This window comes from Falco punctatus (assembly GCF_963210335.1).
Source record: "Falco punctatus genome assembly, chromosome: 6".
Lineage (NCBI taxonomy): Eukaryota > Metazoa > Chordata > Aves > Falconiformes > Falconidae > Falco > Falco punctatus.
In genome coordinates this window covers 68,988,186-69,003,105 of record NC_137585.1, presented here as the reverse complement: position 1 = coordinate 69,003,105, position 14,920 = coordinate 68,988,186, and the positions used below count along the sequence as shown (strand labels likewise).

General features: G+C 48.3%; 1 protein-coding gene and 1 long non-coding RNA gene across 8 annotated transcripts in view; one reads left to right on the top strand and one right to left on the bottom strand.

The window, feature by feature from the left end:
* The window catches only part of LOC308065628, a 20,329-nt gene extending 13,860 nt beyond the window's left edge, over positions 1-6,469 (bottom strand). The window contains exons 1-3 of one of the 6 annotated variants that reach the window (XR_013928853.1): positions 6,339-6,469; positions 1,749-3,412; positions 1,301-1,430 (exon numbers count right to left, since the gene is read on the bottom strand). This is a non-coding gene — a long non-coding RNA (uncharacterized lncRNA). Of the gene's footprint in view, positions 1-1,097; positions 3,413-6,338 lie in introns of all 6 variants that reach the window. The other 5 variants (XR_013928854.1, XR_013928855.1, XR_013928856.1 and 2 more) reach the window with 5 other exon arrangements.
* The window catches only part of SEPHS1 (selenophosphate synthetase 1), a 25,380-nt gene continuing 16,148 nt past the window's right edge, over positions 5,689-14,920 (top strand). The window contains exons 1-3 of one of the 2 annotated variants that reach the window (XM_080391728.1): positions 5,689-5,835; positions 8,839-9,100; positions 12,294-12,397. In XM_080391728.1, coding sequence (XP_080247854.1) covers positions 8,908-9,100; positions 12,294-12,397 — 297 coding nt within the window. In that variant the 5' untranslated portion in view covers positions 5,689-5,835; positions 8,839-8,907. Of the gene's footprint in view, positions 5,836-6,490; positions 6,640-8,838; positions 9,101-12,293; positions 12,398-14,920 lie in introns of those variants that run through there. The other variant, XM_080391729.1, reaches the window with a different exon arrangement.

The following is a 14,920-nucleotide window of genomic DNA, read 5'->3' as shown; positions in this document are numbered from 1 at the left end:
GCCTTGGAAAGGATCTCAGTGCAGAAAACCACAGGGTGTATGGGCCGTCGCAGAGCCAAAGCAGCCCCATGACGGTGAGAGTGGGGTTGTGCTGGTGCCATCTGCATTGCAGAAGAGGCTCTCCCTAGGGCATGTCCATGCCAAAGCTTTTTTGGCATGGGGGAATGGCAAATTTCTGGGGATGCCCAGAACATGGCTTGGTGAAACAAAGCCCTACAAAAGGTGAAGGACACAAGGAGCGTGCTAGCAGGCAAGGCAAGGCACAAGCCTTGCCCCAAAGCAGACATTGTCAGCACAGGTGAACTTCTGGGGAAGGAAGAGGCTCATGTGTGGGCTGGGCAGCGGCGCTGCAGGGAGCACGGCAGGGGCCGCTGCATCGCTCAGCCCCATGCAGTTGTTTTATTCTCCATGTCGTGACCAAATGGCCAGTAACAAAGAGCAGCTCTGCAGTGTCTGCTGCCCCAGCCTGGCAGAAGTAAGGGGGTCGATGACATTTCCCCAGGTGGACACGGCAAGGATGCCAGAAAGGCCAGGCCAACAAAGGCAAAGGTGGGCATACCAACTCTAAGGCCATTTGGAGAGGTGTGGGTAAGGCCAAGGGGGGGTCAGCAGAAGCCACCCCTAATGCTGCAAGCGGCTCTTGCAAGGGGCTGTGGGAGAGCACACAGGCACATCTCAGCTGCAAAGTGCTCCATTCCCAAATTGCCCACAAGACTTCCGAGAGCCAGGCACACTTCCATCTGAGGTGCAACTCAGCCTGCCTGCCCTGGGGAGAGCCCTCGCCACCCCAGCCCAGGGCTGATGGCTCTTCAGACACACCATGTAGATACCTGGGCAAATAAGTAGGTAGAAACTGGGAAGTAGAGTTTCCCTTGGGGCTTTCGGGGTGGCTGAGTGTGGAGGCAGGGTATGAAACACTGCAAAAGGGATGAAGAAGAGACAGGTGTTGCAAGGGTGCCTCTTTATAGGAAGGGATAGAGCAGCTTTAAAGAGCAATGGTGTTCAACTGCTGGTGGAAAAGCAGCCAGCAGCCTCCGACCCGGAACACAGCAAGAGGAAAACAAGCACCAAGATCGCCGCAGTGCTCACATACGCACCACCCTCTCCATCTTGCACCAGAAGTCATTGGAAAATGGGGTCCAGATGAGTCCAGTCAGACTCTACCAACCACTGGCAGGCAGCATCACCTCATTTGACTGGTACATAGTGCAGGGGGGTTAGGGGTCAGTGCTGGAACAGCACCCAGGGCTGCAGAGCCCTGCTTGGGACCCCTGCCCATCCCTCCACAGCAGATGCTCACCTGGGTGCAGGGGCAGGAAGCTCAGCCCAGCCTAAGGCCACCGGCGCTGGGGAGAAGGCTGCCGGCCGAAGGGAGCACTGGATAAATACAGCCTGCAAAGCCACAGAGGAAACTGTGCTTCCTTGAACTGCTGTAAAACACAATGGAACTATTTAATAAAAGCTGCTAGATGGGTATGATTTCTTCAGCTTTTGCCAAGGCTTTAGATAAAATCTCACGTCAGAGACTATTAAAGTACCTTATCAAAGGTTAAAGGGGCAAAGTCCCTGTTTGGTGACAGAAAACAAAGACAAGGAACATCTGCTCCTCGAAGCAAAAAGAAGCAAACGTGAAGCACAGCAGAGGCCACTTACTGGCATCATTATTATTTAACACCACTTGTGTATTAATGAGACACAGGACGAAGAGAAAAACAAGGCATGGAAAGCCGATGATAGCACAAACTTACTTTGCTTTGTCAAAACGGAGAGAAGTGGAGGAAAAGCTATGCTGTGAGGTGTGTTTTACAATACAACATGAGAAATTAAATTATCACCCCAAAGTTACAAGTTTTTGTATCAAAAGCATGTGACTGGCCCCACATGCCAGTGGAAGTCATTTCAGTGAGATAAACCCAGCATTCAGCACAAGTGGGGTGAACCAGCTGGTCCCATTTCATCAGCCACTTCTTTGTGAATTCTGCAATGAGAAAAAAAATATAACTTTCACTGTCATTTCTTACCCTGGTTTTAATCAGCAAAATTTTCTCATGCTTTTGTGATGCAACAGTTTCTTGGTTACAAACATTGCAAGGGGGAGGCTGCATTGTTTTATTAAAAAAAAAAAGTTTCTGCTGACATTTAAGAAACAGAATAGGGAGAGTTCAATCACTGATTGTTTTGTAAACGCCAGAGACGCAGAGCCAAGTCAGAAGCCTACATGGATCAGAAATATTGCTTCGATTTAACCTGGATGTACACACAACAAAGCACTTTGGCCAAAGAAATCTGAACTGCTAATAATCCATGCTCTGAGTCATCCAAAGAAAAAAGACTGAAGAAGGGCAGGCCCTGCACCTGTAAAGGTTAAGGACACCTGTCTGTCTCATCCCTGTGTCAGCACAGGAGGCAACTGGCTTTGATATGACTGAATGATCAGGCAGCACCCAGGTGCCATAGCATGGAAGGCTCTTACCTTTTTTTCTTTTTTCTTTTTGCACTTCCTAAGGTGTGCAGAGCAGATTGTTCTCCTGGCGTTGGACCAAATGACTCAAGATTATGGAATTTCTGTTGGAAATTTTGCATGCAGATGGGGGGGAAGCCATTATTTAAGTCCAGGAAAATGTTACATGAAGCAGGTGGTTCCAGCAGTCCAGGTCTACCCAGGGCTGCTGGATCCATCACTACTCTTCTAGGGATTTGCTTATGATCCTGCACCAAAAGGACATTTCCTGGGATGCACAGGATTCCCTTTCTGATCCTACACATCCTCCAGCAGCTGTTTCAGCCATGGGGCCTCAGCAGACATATGGGGTATATGCATGCTGGGTGCAGCAACAGCGACCTGAAGCTGCGGCTGAAGGCTTGCTGCTCCCTCTTGGCTTGCTTTGCTGGCAAAGCCGCTTTCCTGCCTGCTGCTTGCCCACGCAAAGACTCACCCCAGTGCAGGCAGGAGGGACTGGTGCGCATGTCCGCTGGGACACGTGCAGGGCCACCTGAGGATGCTTCACCATCACCCATGCCAAGAAGCGTGCTTTTAATTTATCAGTGCAGCCAGTTATGCACAGCACCCACCTCCGTGCCCTGGTCCTGCTTAGTTTCAGCTCTAGAAGGTCACATCTATACCAGTACTAATGGGCTTCATGGATACCCCTGCATGTGTTTTCCTTCCTGGAGACCCCTTCCCCCATCTCTGTCTTCAGATGTGACCATCCGACCCCCAGAACCAATGGGAAGGAACAGGGGCAGCGCCTGGCACGGCATCCGCAAGGCAGGTACCTCCTTCCCACCCCTGTGCATAACACAGGACAGAAGGCAGCACTCCCAGACCTCACCACCTTGGCAGGAGTTTCCATGCGTTCAGGTTTTCTTTTGGTCATGCTACCACCCAGACTTCTCAGCATCTTTCTTCCTCCTGTATTAAAGAAATAAGTGTCTAGCCCCCACGGATGGGGGGGAGGGGGAATGAAGGAGATTAAAATATGATTCAGTTCCCTCCCCCCTTCAAAAAAAACCAGAAAGGACAAATCTGTAAGTTGGGGCTTAAAAATCAACAACATTCATTTTTTTCTCTTATATCATAGTTTTCCTTAAGTTGTTTGGTTTTTTTTAAAAAAAAAAAAAAAAACAAAACAAAACATCGTGCTGCTGGTAGGAATGATGGCTAAATGCTGGAGAAATGTTAGATCAGAGCATCCGAGTACCACCTCTCAAGATGCTTACGGGTTTGGGTTTTTTTCCAATTGAAATCATCTATCACGGGGCACACAGACATGATACAAAGCCAATGCTCAGCACATCAGCTCGGATCGATGGCAATCAGAAGATCCCGAGATCTTCCGCCCCCTCTCCCTCTGAGAGGAAGGACAGGCATGGAAGAAGAGTTCACATTCCAGGTCAAGACTGTGGGCACTGCATCCTCAATTCGTCTCTACTGCCAAAACCATCTGTCAAACGCCCCACAGCTGCTCACAGCGAAACAACTTCTGTGTGTTGAGCTGGAAATGCTTTAGGAGAGCAACACGGAGGAGCGTGAAAATCCATCAGCGATACAAATAATATTAATGACTTTCTAAAGATGCTGGGAGCTCCTGTACGCCTCTGGTCCTCTGCACCACGGTCCACGGGTGCTGCGTTCACTCAGAGATAAAAAGCATAACAAAAATCAGGCAAGAAAAGCAACATTTTAATTTCTTCTCTTTCTGCTCGTTTTTAGGCAGGACTTTTCCAAAGACAGTTGCACAAAAGGCAGTCTTTGAATTAACAGGCAACTACTTAATTAGGTACTTAATTGCAAATTACAAGAAGCAAAGTGCTTTTTTTATCTATTTTGTAATACAAAACTGGGCCCTATGCTACCTGCAACACTGAAATCCCCGCCTTTCTGAGGAAAACTTGTCTCACATGTAAAGCAACACAAGTTTTAAGTGAGGATTGTTTGCCTTTTGGCCTCAATCGTTTGAGAAAAGGGCCTTTAGAAGCACACAAACCACTTTCAGGTAGAAGAATTAACTGAGACAACACTGGAAGCCAGACATCCATGATACATCAGATTCCAGTGATCTATACATTAGATGTGTAAGAAAAAATGGGATGCTTTGCAAATCAGCGATGGAAAAGCGTTAACTTAGGCAAATAGTACAGGACAGGAAGGGATGTCCTGACTGCGTGGGTGCTCAAACACAGGGCAGCTCTCTGGGGCTGTGCTGAGCTCATCCTCACCTGCCAACCCCCCAAAAAAGCCACCAGGTGAGACACCCGGCCAGGCTGAAGCGCTCCTGCCCTCCACAGACCGAGAGCCTCAGATATACCACCTGAGGGCTCCTCGAGTTCCCTGGGGCCACGGTCTTGGCTCTGCATCCATAAAAATTTAACGTTGGCCACATTTTGCCCGTGGCCATGCCCACCCAGCCCCCTCAGCCTCTCTCTTGCCCAATTTCTGGGTGCAGCATGGATCAAACCCGACATTTTTCCCCGGTTCTGAGCAAGGTTCAGCCCAGGCATTGGACCCGGCTGCAAAGAGCGCTGGGTCTCCTCCACTCCGGCTACATTTTCCCCTCGGAACGCTCCCCAGCCGGGAATGCTCCGCAATCCAACAGGTCCCTGGTGCAAAGACCCCAGAGCGGGGCGTTTCGGGGAGACTTGCACGGTGCTGAGAAAAAAAGTTAAAAAGGGGGGTGTGGGGGGGTGTGGGGGTGTGCGCGCCGGGAGCTGACACCGCACACCTGCGGAGCATCCCGCCGGGCGGCTGCGAGGAAGGCTCGGGGGAGCAAACCCACCCTCTCCCTCACGGCGCTGGCTGCGCTTAACCCCGCTGCAACACCGCCCCCGCGCCCCCCGCCCCCCCCGCGGTGCGGCCCTTGCAGCCCCCCGGCAGCGCCGGGGCGGGCTTTGCGTGGGTCCCACCGTGCCGTGCCGTGAAGGGCTGCCCCCCGCGAGTGGCGTGCGGGCCCCCCCGGCCCGGAGCGCGGCGGGCGGGGGTGTGCGTGTGCAACGCAGCCCGCCCCGCGCAGCCCACGCGCGCACGGGCTTGCAACAAGCCGCGCGGCAACAGGGCGCGCGCCGCCGGTGCGCGGGAACGCGCGGGGGGACGGGGGGGACGGGGCGGGAAGGGGGCAGAGCGCTGCGCGCGAGGCCGGCGGGAGGGAGGGAGGGGGCGGGGAGCGCGGCGCCGGGGGGGGTGGGGGGGGAGGTTTAACCCCCCCGTGCCCGGCGGCGGCCGCGGCGGCGGCATTTCTATTCAGGCGGCGCTGAGAGAGCCCGGCGCGCCCGGTGCATTGTGGGACTGGGCTGGGAGTCCCGTTCGCGGGAGGAGGCGGAGGGCGAGGAGGCGAGCCGGTAAGAGGGAGACCTGAGGAGGGAGGGAGGAGGAGGAGGGGGGGGGTGGGGGTGCAAGGCGGGGAGATTTAAAGGGGAATTCGCCTCCGCCGTTACGCCGGGCCGAGCGCGGGGGGCGGCGCGGTGCCGCACCGCCGGGGCGCGGGCTGCCCGCCTGGCCCCGGGCCCCACCGCCCTCCTTCAGCCCGGCCCCGGGGGAAGGGCGGGGGAAGGTGGGGGGGGTGCGCCTCGCCGCGCCGCGACCGCTTTAAAAAAATCCAGCGCCGGCAACGGACGGGTTAAATTTTTCGCCCGCCGACATTTTTTTTTTTTTTTTTCCCTCCCTCTCACGGAGCGGCGGCGGCGGCGGCGGGCGGGGGGGGGAGAACGCGGGGGGGACGCGCGCGCCCAACGGTCCCACCGGCCGCCCCGCGCGCGCGCTCGCTCGCTGGCGCCCTCGGTGCCGCCCCCCCCCCGTCCCTCCCGCCGGCGGGGGGTTAACCCCGCCCCGGCTGGCAGCTTACCTGAGCGCGCGGGGGGGGGCGCCCGCCCCGGCCGCCCCCCGGGTCTGCAGCGAGAGCCGGGGGCGGCTGCGTGCGCCGCGCCTCCCCGCCGGCAGCCGGCCCGGCAGCTTCCTCCCGCCGCCTCCCCGGCCGCACAAAGACCAGCGGCGAAGGCCCTGGCTCGCCCGGGAAGGCGGCGGCCGGGAATTTAAGGTGTCCTGGAGCCATGGCCGCGCCCCGCGGGCAGCGGGCTGCAGCGGCTACCGGCCCTGCCGGCGGCGGGCGGGGGGCTTGCTGGCGGCTGCTCTGGGGTCTGGTTGGGGTAGGTACTCGCCTCCGGCTCTGCCTCGCTTCTCCCCTTTGCTCCTGCGCTCTCCCCTCTCCGCTCTTTAGGGAGGCAAGGGTTAAGCTTTCGTTTTTAATATTTATTATGCCGTTCTTTTAAGGCAAGGAACATCTGGGTTACGAGGTGTTTTCTCCTGCCGGGGAGGGGTGCCCAGCGCTCCAGTTGCATGCCTGCCTTGGACTGCCACAAGTCACAAGAAACTTGGTCTTGCCAGGAAGGTTGCTCTCTTGGCAGTCTGCGAAATACATAGTTGCATGCAGCTTCAGCCGGACCTTCGTTAACAAGTTACCGCGTGCTCTTGCGCCGTGGGGGTTTTCTTTTAAATAAAATCGTCTTGTTCGTCTCGAGATCGGTTTTCAAACTGGGGAAGCGTGATTTACTATGTCTTTACAGTCCTCGAGGCTGCAAAAAGTTCCTGGTAGGCTGTGGCCTCTGAATCCTTTCCGATGTGAGTAGGTAGGGGGTGCTGCGCATATTGGAGTTACAAGTTAGATGAGGGAAAATGTTTCCCTTGTGGGGCAAGCTGCTTTTTATAAATTTCTAGTATTAATGAGAATGAGTGTTAAAAAAGAATGAAGAAAAATAAATCTCCCTCCTTGAAAAGCTTTTGTCTCCTATTTCTGTTGACAGGTTGTTTTCCAGATTTTTTTTCTTTTTTTTTTTTTTTAATTGCAAGTGTTTAGTGTCTCACCACTGGAAGACAACAGCTACGAACTGAATTCATTGCTCATCCAAGACACGTCCTTGTAACTAGAGTTTGGATTACTGCCCAAGCCTGGGCTTTGGAAGATTTGTTTTAACTAAGTGCCACGCCTCCCAGAGAAGGAGGGAAAGCACTATTTAGGGGAGTTGGGCTCCACATTAGAAGTTCTCAGGGAGCTTAAAACTTCAATTCCTACAAAGCATATTCAATAAATTAGTAGACTTCAAAGTTTATGGAGCAGCTGTACTTGTTAATAACTGCTCTATAGGGGAGGTCAGTTGCAGTCAGTAGATTCACTTCTGTCTTACGTTTAGCACCGTCGAACTTGGCAGATACCAGTCACTTGCACGAGTTTCTTTGCTTTTCAGCCTAACCTCGTAAGGACAAGACCATCAGTATCACATTTTGTCTGCAATGCTGCTGAACCATTGTTCTTGTTGTTAGGCAGGATCCTTGCTTTCTAAGAAACTCCAGCAGACAGGTTGTTTTTAGTAATTCCTGAAAACTTTGCTGAGAAAGATGAATTGCATTTTATCACAGCCGTTCCTGTTTAGAAGTCAGTGTCTCAGTTAGGCCTCTTGTTAGTTTTGGAGTGTGGTGTATGTGAGTCAGAGTGGAAAAACGTTCTAAAATTAGACGTGCATTGTTAAGAATTTTATTAAATGAGTTGCATCAGTGGCTTTTTACATTACTATTTGAATGGACAATTCTCTGTATTCTCAGTATCGTTAGTTGACTAAAGAAGGGCTCAAGAGGCAAGAAACTTTTCAATGTTTCTGTGTCTGGGAACATACTGAAAGGTAAACTGGCGTGTTTGTAGGTAAACCAGTCTGCTTTAATACGTCTCTTTGTTCTTCTGTTACCTGTACTAACAGAACACCAGGATTGTGTTTTCCCCAAAGGAGAACAGGTGTATTATGGAGTTTCAGCTTCTTACATCAGAACTGAAGCAGTGCCATTATTTGAAAAGCATCTTATTTTTGAGATTAATATGTTAATGGCTGAAATTATGACCCTGCACTGGGCTGAGTACAAACAGATGTCTCTGCTGAGCATGTTGCAGGATCAGGGCCCGGGCTGCCTTTTAGAAATCAGTCTCTGTGCTCTGGGAGCTATTATTTCTTTCATTACCTCTGTGTTAAATGAGGTTGATAAGTGTGTTAGATTCTTTTTTTTAATGAAAAACTTATGCAGCATATGTGGAAAAGAAATTCACTCTGATACGCCTGACATAGTTATAGTTTTAAATGTTGGAAGGTAGGAAGAGGAGTCATTCCTTTGTAGTCTTAGAGAATTGTGTGAGGTGTGCCCATCTGTCTTAACAAGTGAATGATGAAACTGAGCACTTGCTTTCTTTTTTGACTTGCTCCATGTGGAAAACCTGTTGTCTTGCAGGTCCTAGGAATTTCTAATGGTTTGTTTTTTGTGTGTGTGTGTTTTTGTTTGTTTTTTTTTTTTGTTAATTAAATTAGACTGATCAGCAGAGAAACTAATACCATTGCTCTGGGGTGGGAAAGGCCAGCAGTCTGTGCGAGAGAACCATGTCTGTTCGGGAGTCATTTAACCCCGAAAGTTATGAACTGGACAAGAGCTTCCGTCTGACCCGATTCACTGAACTGAAAGGCACAGGCTGCAAAGTGCCACAGGATGTCTTACAGAAACTGCTCGAATCGCTACAAGAAAACCATTTTCAGGAAGATGAACAGTTCCTGGGGGCAGTTATGCCCAGGCTGGGTAAGCAATTGCTTCTCTGGACACTTGTTGTCTTTCTGTTGGGTCTGCCTAGTGACACGATCTCATCTGCAGTCTGCTTAATCAGTTTGAAAATTGTATGTTATATAGTGCAGGTATAGCATCCAGAAATCCAAAGAATTAATCTTGTGTTGTCGTTTGTTGGCATCTGGGATACAAGAATATTATTTTAATTATTTAACATCCTGCAGTGTGCTCAACTACAAAGAAAAAATGTTCAGGAATGGCTGTTGTGACAGGCATATGCTTATGCGCTAGTCTCCTCCTCCCTTTCCCCAGTAGATGCTTTGCAAACTGAAGTCGTATCAGTTAATTTCGGACTTTCATATTAATACATTGCCTTTAGAAATGTATGCATGAATGCAGTGAATTTTGTGCAACTAGGTGACTCACAGGTGAAGTTCCCCTCTCCCTCCCCTCCCCTCTGTTCTGGGTCAGAGAAAGTGAGCAAGAGAAAAACTTTCTTACTAAAGCTACGGGGAGCTTTTTCCTTTCAGTCTGTCGTTTTTCCTTTCAGTCCTTTCGTTGTTCCCCACTAACTGTTTTGCTCACCTGTAGAAGCTGCCTGGGAAAGGCTGTCTTTCCAAGACCTCTGTGTTCTTGCCAACTTTACTTTCTCTTTGGTATTTGCACAATGATGCAAGCAATAAGGGAAAACAACCTGCACAAGCCACCTACATGGGGAACAGGGCAAATGTAGGTATTTTGATACCAGCTACTGTACCTAATATTGATATAGATAAATTAATGTAGATAATGTGTTTAATGACAGTCTTAATTCTGTTTGTCTATTTACTCAGCCCTGCATATTCAATCTCTGCTTTGCAGTGTAGAATGAATTTTTTTCCTCAGTGTAGGAATATCAATGTAGCATTTATTCTGAAGTTATTTAATTATCGATTTAGTGTCCAATAACCTTATTTAAAATTATTGTAACATTGCTAATTGTCTGTTAGCGGGCTAACAGGTTGCAACCCATTACTCTGGTAGAGATTGAATTTGGTGAGGGATTAGTAGGGAGCCCGTGCTCTTGCTTAAACAATGGTGATCTTTGTATGAAATATCTAAGCAGCAATTGTGTGTGGAGCTGGGGTGACACTATAATTTAATATTCCCTGATGAAGGACACTTCCAGCTTCTTTTATGCCCAAATTGCTATTTATGTGGAGTTTTTTTCCTAAATTAAATAAGTTGTGCACAACAGCATTTCAATTTGGCAAATTACTAAAATCAGTAATGGTTTGGTTTAGATCTAATAATATAGCTGTTGGGGTTTTTTGTCCTCTTAGAAAGTTAGAAGCTCTAAACAGTAATGGAACTGCTAATAAGATTTTTTTTTCTTCTCCAGCTACATGAAAAGGTAAAAAAATAGACTAATGCCATCGATAGGTAGGTATGATACTATGTAGCAGGTAACCTGTTAGAAGGTGGAGAGTTCAGATCTCTCAAAAATACACTTTTCTGGTGAATATCCCTTTAACAAATGTGTCTTCAGGTAAGTTTGGTGTGATTTGCCTCCGATGCCTTGTGCTTAGAAGTTATAGACAGGTAACTACAGCCTGTGCATACGCACCATGCTCTTGAGATGCAGGCAAGAGGGAAATTGGCCATAGCAGGCTCAAGCCCACTCCTTTTTAGTTCTGCAAGTGCTTTTACCCAAAGCAATCTTAAATATGTCTGTGAGTAAGAAACTGCAAGTTTGATACTAGTTCTCAGAGCTGTTGTGGACCTTGAAATCACTGTTTTCAGTCACCTCTCTGAACAGTTTCACTTATTTAGCCAATCCTTTTTTGGTATAACAGAAACATAGTCAGAAGGACCATCGTGGCCCCTTGGCTTGTCTGTCAAGCAGCACTTGTGCAGAAGTTGTGGAAAATGGCACAAGTGAAATCAGTCTTGCAGCATTATGGCATGAGTGGGTGAACCGAGGGCAAAACAGCTCCTCTACATGAGACACTTCTCTGTAACTGCTTGTGTGCACGTCTCTGGAGACACTGGACATCATGCATAGCAGCTTGGTAGCTTCTTCAGAGGATGAGCAACCTTAAATACAGTTATGAGCCTCTGCCAGCATGCCTTCTCTTCTGTGGCAAGATCTTCTGCCTCCATAGGCAGGAGAGGGCAGTATGCTCTCCACCTATGTACCTGCTGTCTGGCAGGCTTTCTGCTCCGTGTCTGCAGTAGGACCTTGGATGACAGCAGCTTGCTCCATGCCTGTACAGGACACTGCCAAATACTGGCTTGTAGCTCTTGCTAGGTAGTGTGTTTCAGTAATACATGAGGAAAGGTTACTGTGTGGCATCTGCTCCCTGAAAACTGGCAGTTTGAAGACTCTTGCCCTGCGAGGCATGCAAAGTAATTCTAGGCAGCTTGCTGCCAGTGCAGGAAGGAGGTAAGCTACCTGCCATTGCTACAGGGCACAAGGATATCAACAGGGACCTCAGCTCAGCCTAACGTGTTGTGATTTGGCACCTGCAGCTTTTGTGCAGGCTCTGCATCGCAGCAAATGCTGGGTGGTTTTAATATTACTTGTTCTGCTTGAAATATCCACCGTCAGAGAAAAGGCTGCATTTGATGGTGTGGTTTTCTCAGAGGAATTTCCCTGTCTAGCAGTTTGTCTTGCCGCCTTTCAACCTCACAGAAGTAAGGTGAGGTTAACACAGTTGCAAAAGCTCCAAGTGCATGAATCATTTTTGACCGAAGGCCTAGGCTGTGATTTATGTCGTTCCTTTTGTTCCTCCTGAAGTGAGGAAATGCCCTTTATGAGAGGCTATGTCCTTTTAAAACTGACATTATGGTTTTTTGAGATTGGAGTGACAGGGAAACCTATTTGCTTTTGGCAGTATCAGTTTACCAAGTTCCTCGTAACTTTAAATGTACATACATACAAGCACAGATGTTCTTAATGCACTATTATTATGCTGCAAAAAAATGTAAAACATTGTAGTTTAGTTCTCGCTTTCAGCTGTTTACACTTCTGTTCCAGTCAGGAGTTTTCATTCTTTGCTCAGTTTTCCTCTTGTTTGTCAATGTGCTTTCTCTACAGAAGGAATTTGCTGTGTCTGTTTAGGCAGTGTTTATTTTATGGATGTTTTTTTTAAGTTCTTTTGTTAAGAGCATCAGATAAATAAGGGCAAAGTTACTCACCTCACTGATGGATTTCTTGTCTGTGCAGGAATTGGGATGGACACTTGCGTTATTCCATTAAGGCATGGAGGTTTGTCGTTGGTCCAGACGACAGATTATATTTATCCTATTGTGGATGATCCTTATATGATGGTAAGTTGGCTAAACTTAATTGTTAGCTATATTGCTGGTTTGATTTGTACTTTTCACTTACCAATCTGATGGCAATTTTGACTTTCTTCTAGATGTGCAGTGCTAATTGTTTGATTACCTGCGTTCAGAGTCTTTCCTGAGTAGATGTGAAGAAGGAGAGACATAGTTTCATCCCATAATCTTTTCTGTGTTGGCCAGGAATGCTGCAGTGCTGCTTTCTATAGGTGAAAGCTGGGAGAACTGTCACCTTTAATTCAAATTTCCCTCCCTCCATCTGTTGTTCTGTGGGATTTGGCTTGAAAAACTCAAAAGGGGGAGAAAAAGAGTTGCCTGTGAAGCAGCAGACAGTAAACTCCAGTTATGAGCAGAACTGCACAGTAATTGGCCTTTTTTGAGGTTCTGAAATAACCAGGTAACATGTTAGGGCTGGAAATGCCTAAATGACAGTAGTTGGCAGTAGCACCTGGCAGCTTCGGAGTGCTTTGTGAACACCAGTTTTCCCGTTGTACTGCCTTTCTGCTTGCGGATAGTTAAGTTGAAATGGCTTGTTGGAAGTTCTGTGCACTTTGACTTCAGTTCATTTTGTGTCCCAGTTTCATTTAGTCCATCTTGGTAGAGATTACTCTGTGGTGTTATGTGGTGGTGATCAGTATTGACTTGAACAGAAGGTCATGGGGAAACAAATGAACTTTAAAAAAAGGACTTCATAAAGCTGTGAGAAGTTCTGTAGGAGATGTTTGCTAAATGAAAGTTAAGAAATGCTGGAATTCATGTTCCCTGTGATTTGAGTGTGACTCCTTTGCTTCAAGGCATGCTTTTACTGCTGTTTATTTGCTGCTCTTGGTTCGCTGTTTATTCTGTGAGACCTGTTGGGTAGGTTTTTGGACATGCAGTTTGAGATTGGGACGGATATTTTTTTTTTTTTAACATGCTTGACCAGGTGTTGTGCTCATATGCAAACCTAGCTCCTTTGATTTCTGTTCCAGAAGAGAGCTCTCTCTGCAAACTGAGCAGCTAAGATCTCAGGCTGGCCTCTGCAGTACAGAGTTGTTAAGCTCTCCTGAGAAATTTGACTCAAGTGGCTTGCTTTAATATCATGTGGGAACTCATCAAGGACCAGAGGGGGAAAAAAAATGTTGGAGATGGGTGTCCAAGTTAATCAGCTGAGAAACTCCCTTTTCTCACCCTGTAACAAAAACAAGTGAGGGACCAAACGAGAAGGCTGTGGTGAAGGGGGAGGGTTGTTTTTTTATTTGGAGATACAAAGAGTTTGAGATAGCGCGGGAGTGGATAGATGAGCCTGTGCCCAGATGAGGTTTAGGCCAGTGTGGTAGGAGTGGAATGTAAATTTGGTCTTAGGCCAGCTTTAGTGGTTGCATCATAGTTACAGTCTGTCCTGTGATCCACAGGCACCAGCAGCTGTAGCTTTGATATTTTCTAACTCTCAGGTCCCTTGCTTCCCATTGTTGTCAACATTTATTGCAGTGTGGTGGTTTGCCACTTTCTAACCTGCTTACAGATTTATCTTTCGTCTTAAAAGCTAACTAAGAACAGGGGTTCTGTCACAAGCCTTCTTGCTGATACCTGCAGTGCAGGATTGGAGCTGCTGGACCCTCTGCTCAGATTCTTTCTGGGGGACTAGAGTGCCTGGGGGCAATGCAGATTGCCATTTCCTTGCGTGGACCAAGTTGGGTGGAGGACAGTCAAATACAATTTGCCTTGGGGTTTATGGGCAGTTGGTAAGAGCAGAGGAATGGTGAGACTCAGGAATTCTGAGTTTGTGTCCGGGCTATGTATAAATGAGTGTGCTCTGGACTCCTCTGTTCAAGATAGGCTGCTGCTGCCCTGTTTCTCCAGCTGCTTCTTTCCATTTTTAGTCTAGATGCCCCTTGACCCATGTCTGTTGTTACGACTCTGATCTCGTTATCACTCACATGTAGTCTACGCTGCTTCTTGCTCTTCTGCTCTGTCTCCTTACCTAGTCAATTCTAGTTTGGTTTTGAGCAGGTGTTCCCTAATTTAGTCTCTTCCTTTCTTTGTGCACAGTGTCTATGTGCAGCACCTTTTCTGATCTCTTGTCCTAGTAGGGGGCAGAGGAAGTGAGCAGGTAAAGCCAAAAGTGCAAATGACTCCAAGCTGGGTGCTGTGACAGAAGGGATTAGAAAACAGCTGAGGAGAGCAAAACTGCATGTGAACTCAGCTGAAACTCAGATTTCTGTTTCAGAAAACAGCTTTCTCTGACTGTGTCACTGCCTATTTTAAAACAAAGTTCTGCAATTATATGCAAAAAAAGTCTTCCTCCTTTTTCCCTTTCCCCTTCTCTTTGGCTGTGTTATTGAAAACACTCAATCCATGTTGTGCAAAGTATCCCCAGGATGTACACCAGTAAAGTCTGTATCCAGCATAGGACTTTTCAGCCTAAATGGTTTGATATTCGAGAAGTTACAAGCAGTTGAAAATAGGTTTCATACTAAGTGTCAAGCCACTGGTCACAGGACTGGTACTGGCCTCTGTTGTGGCCCT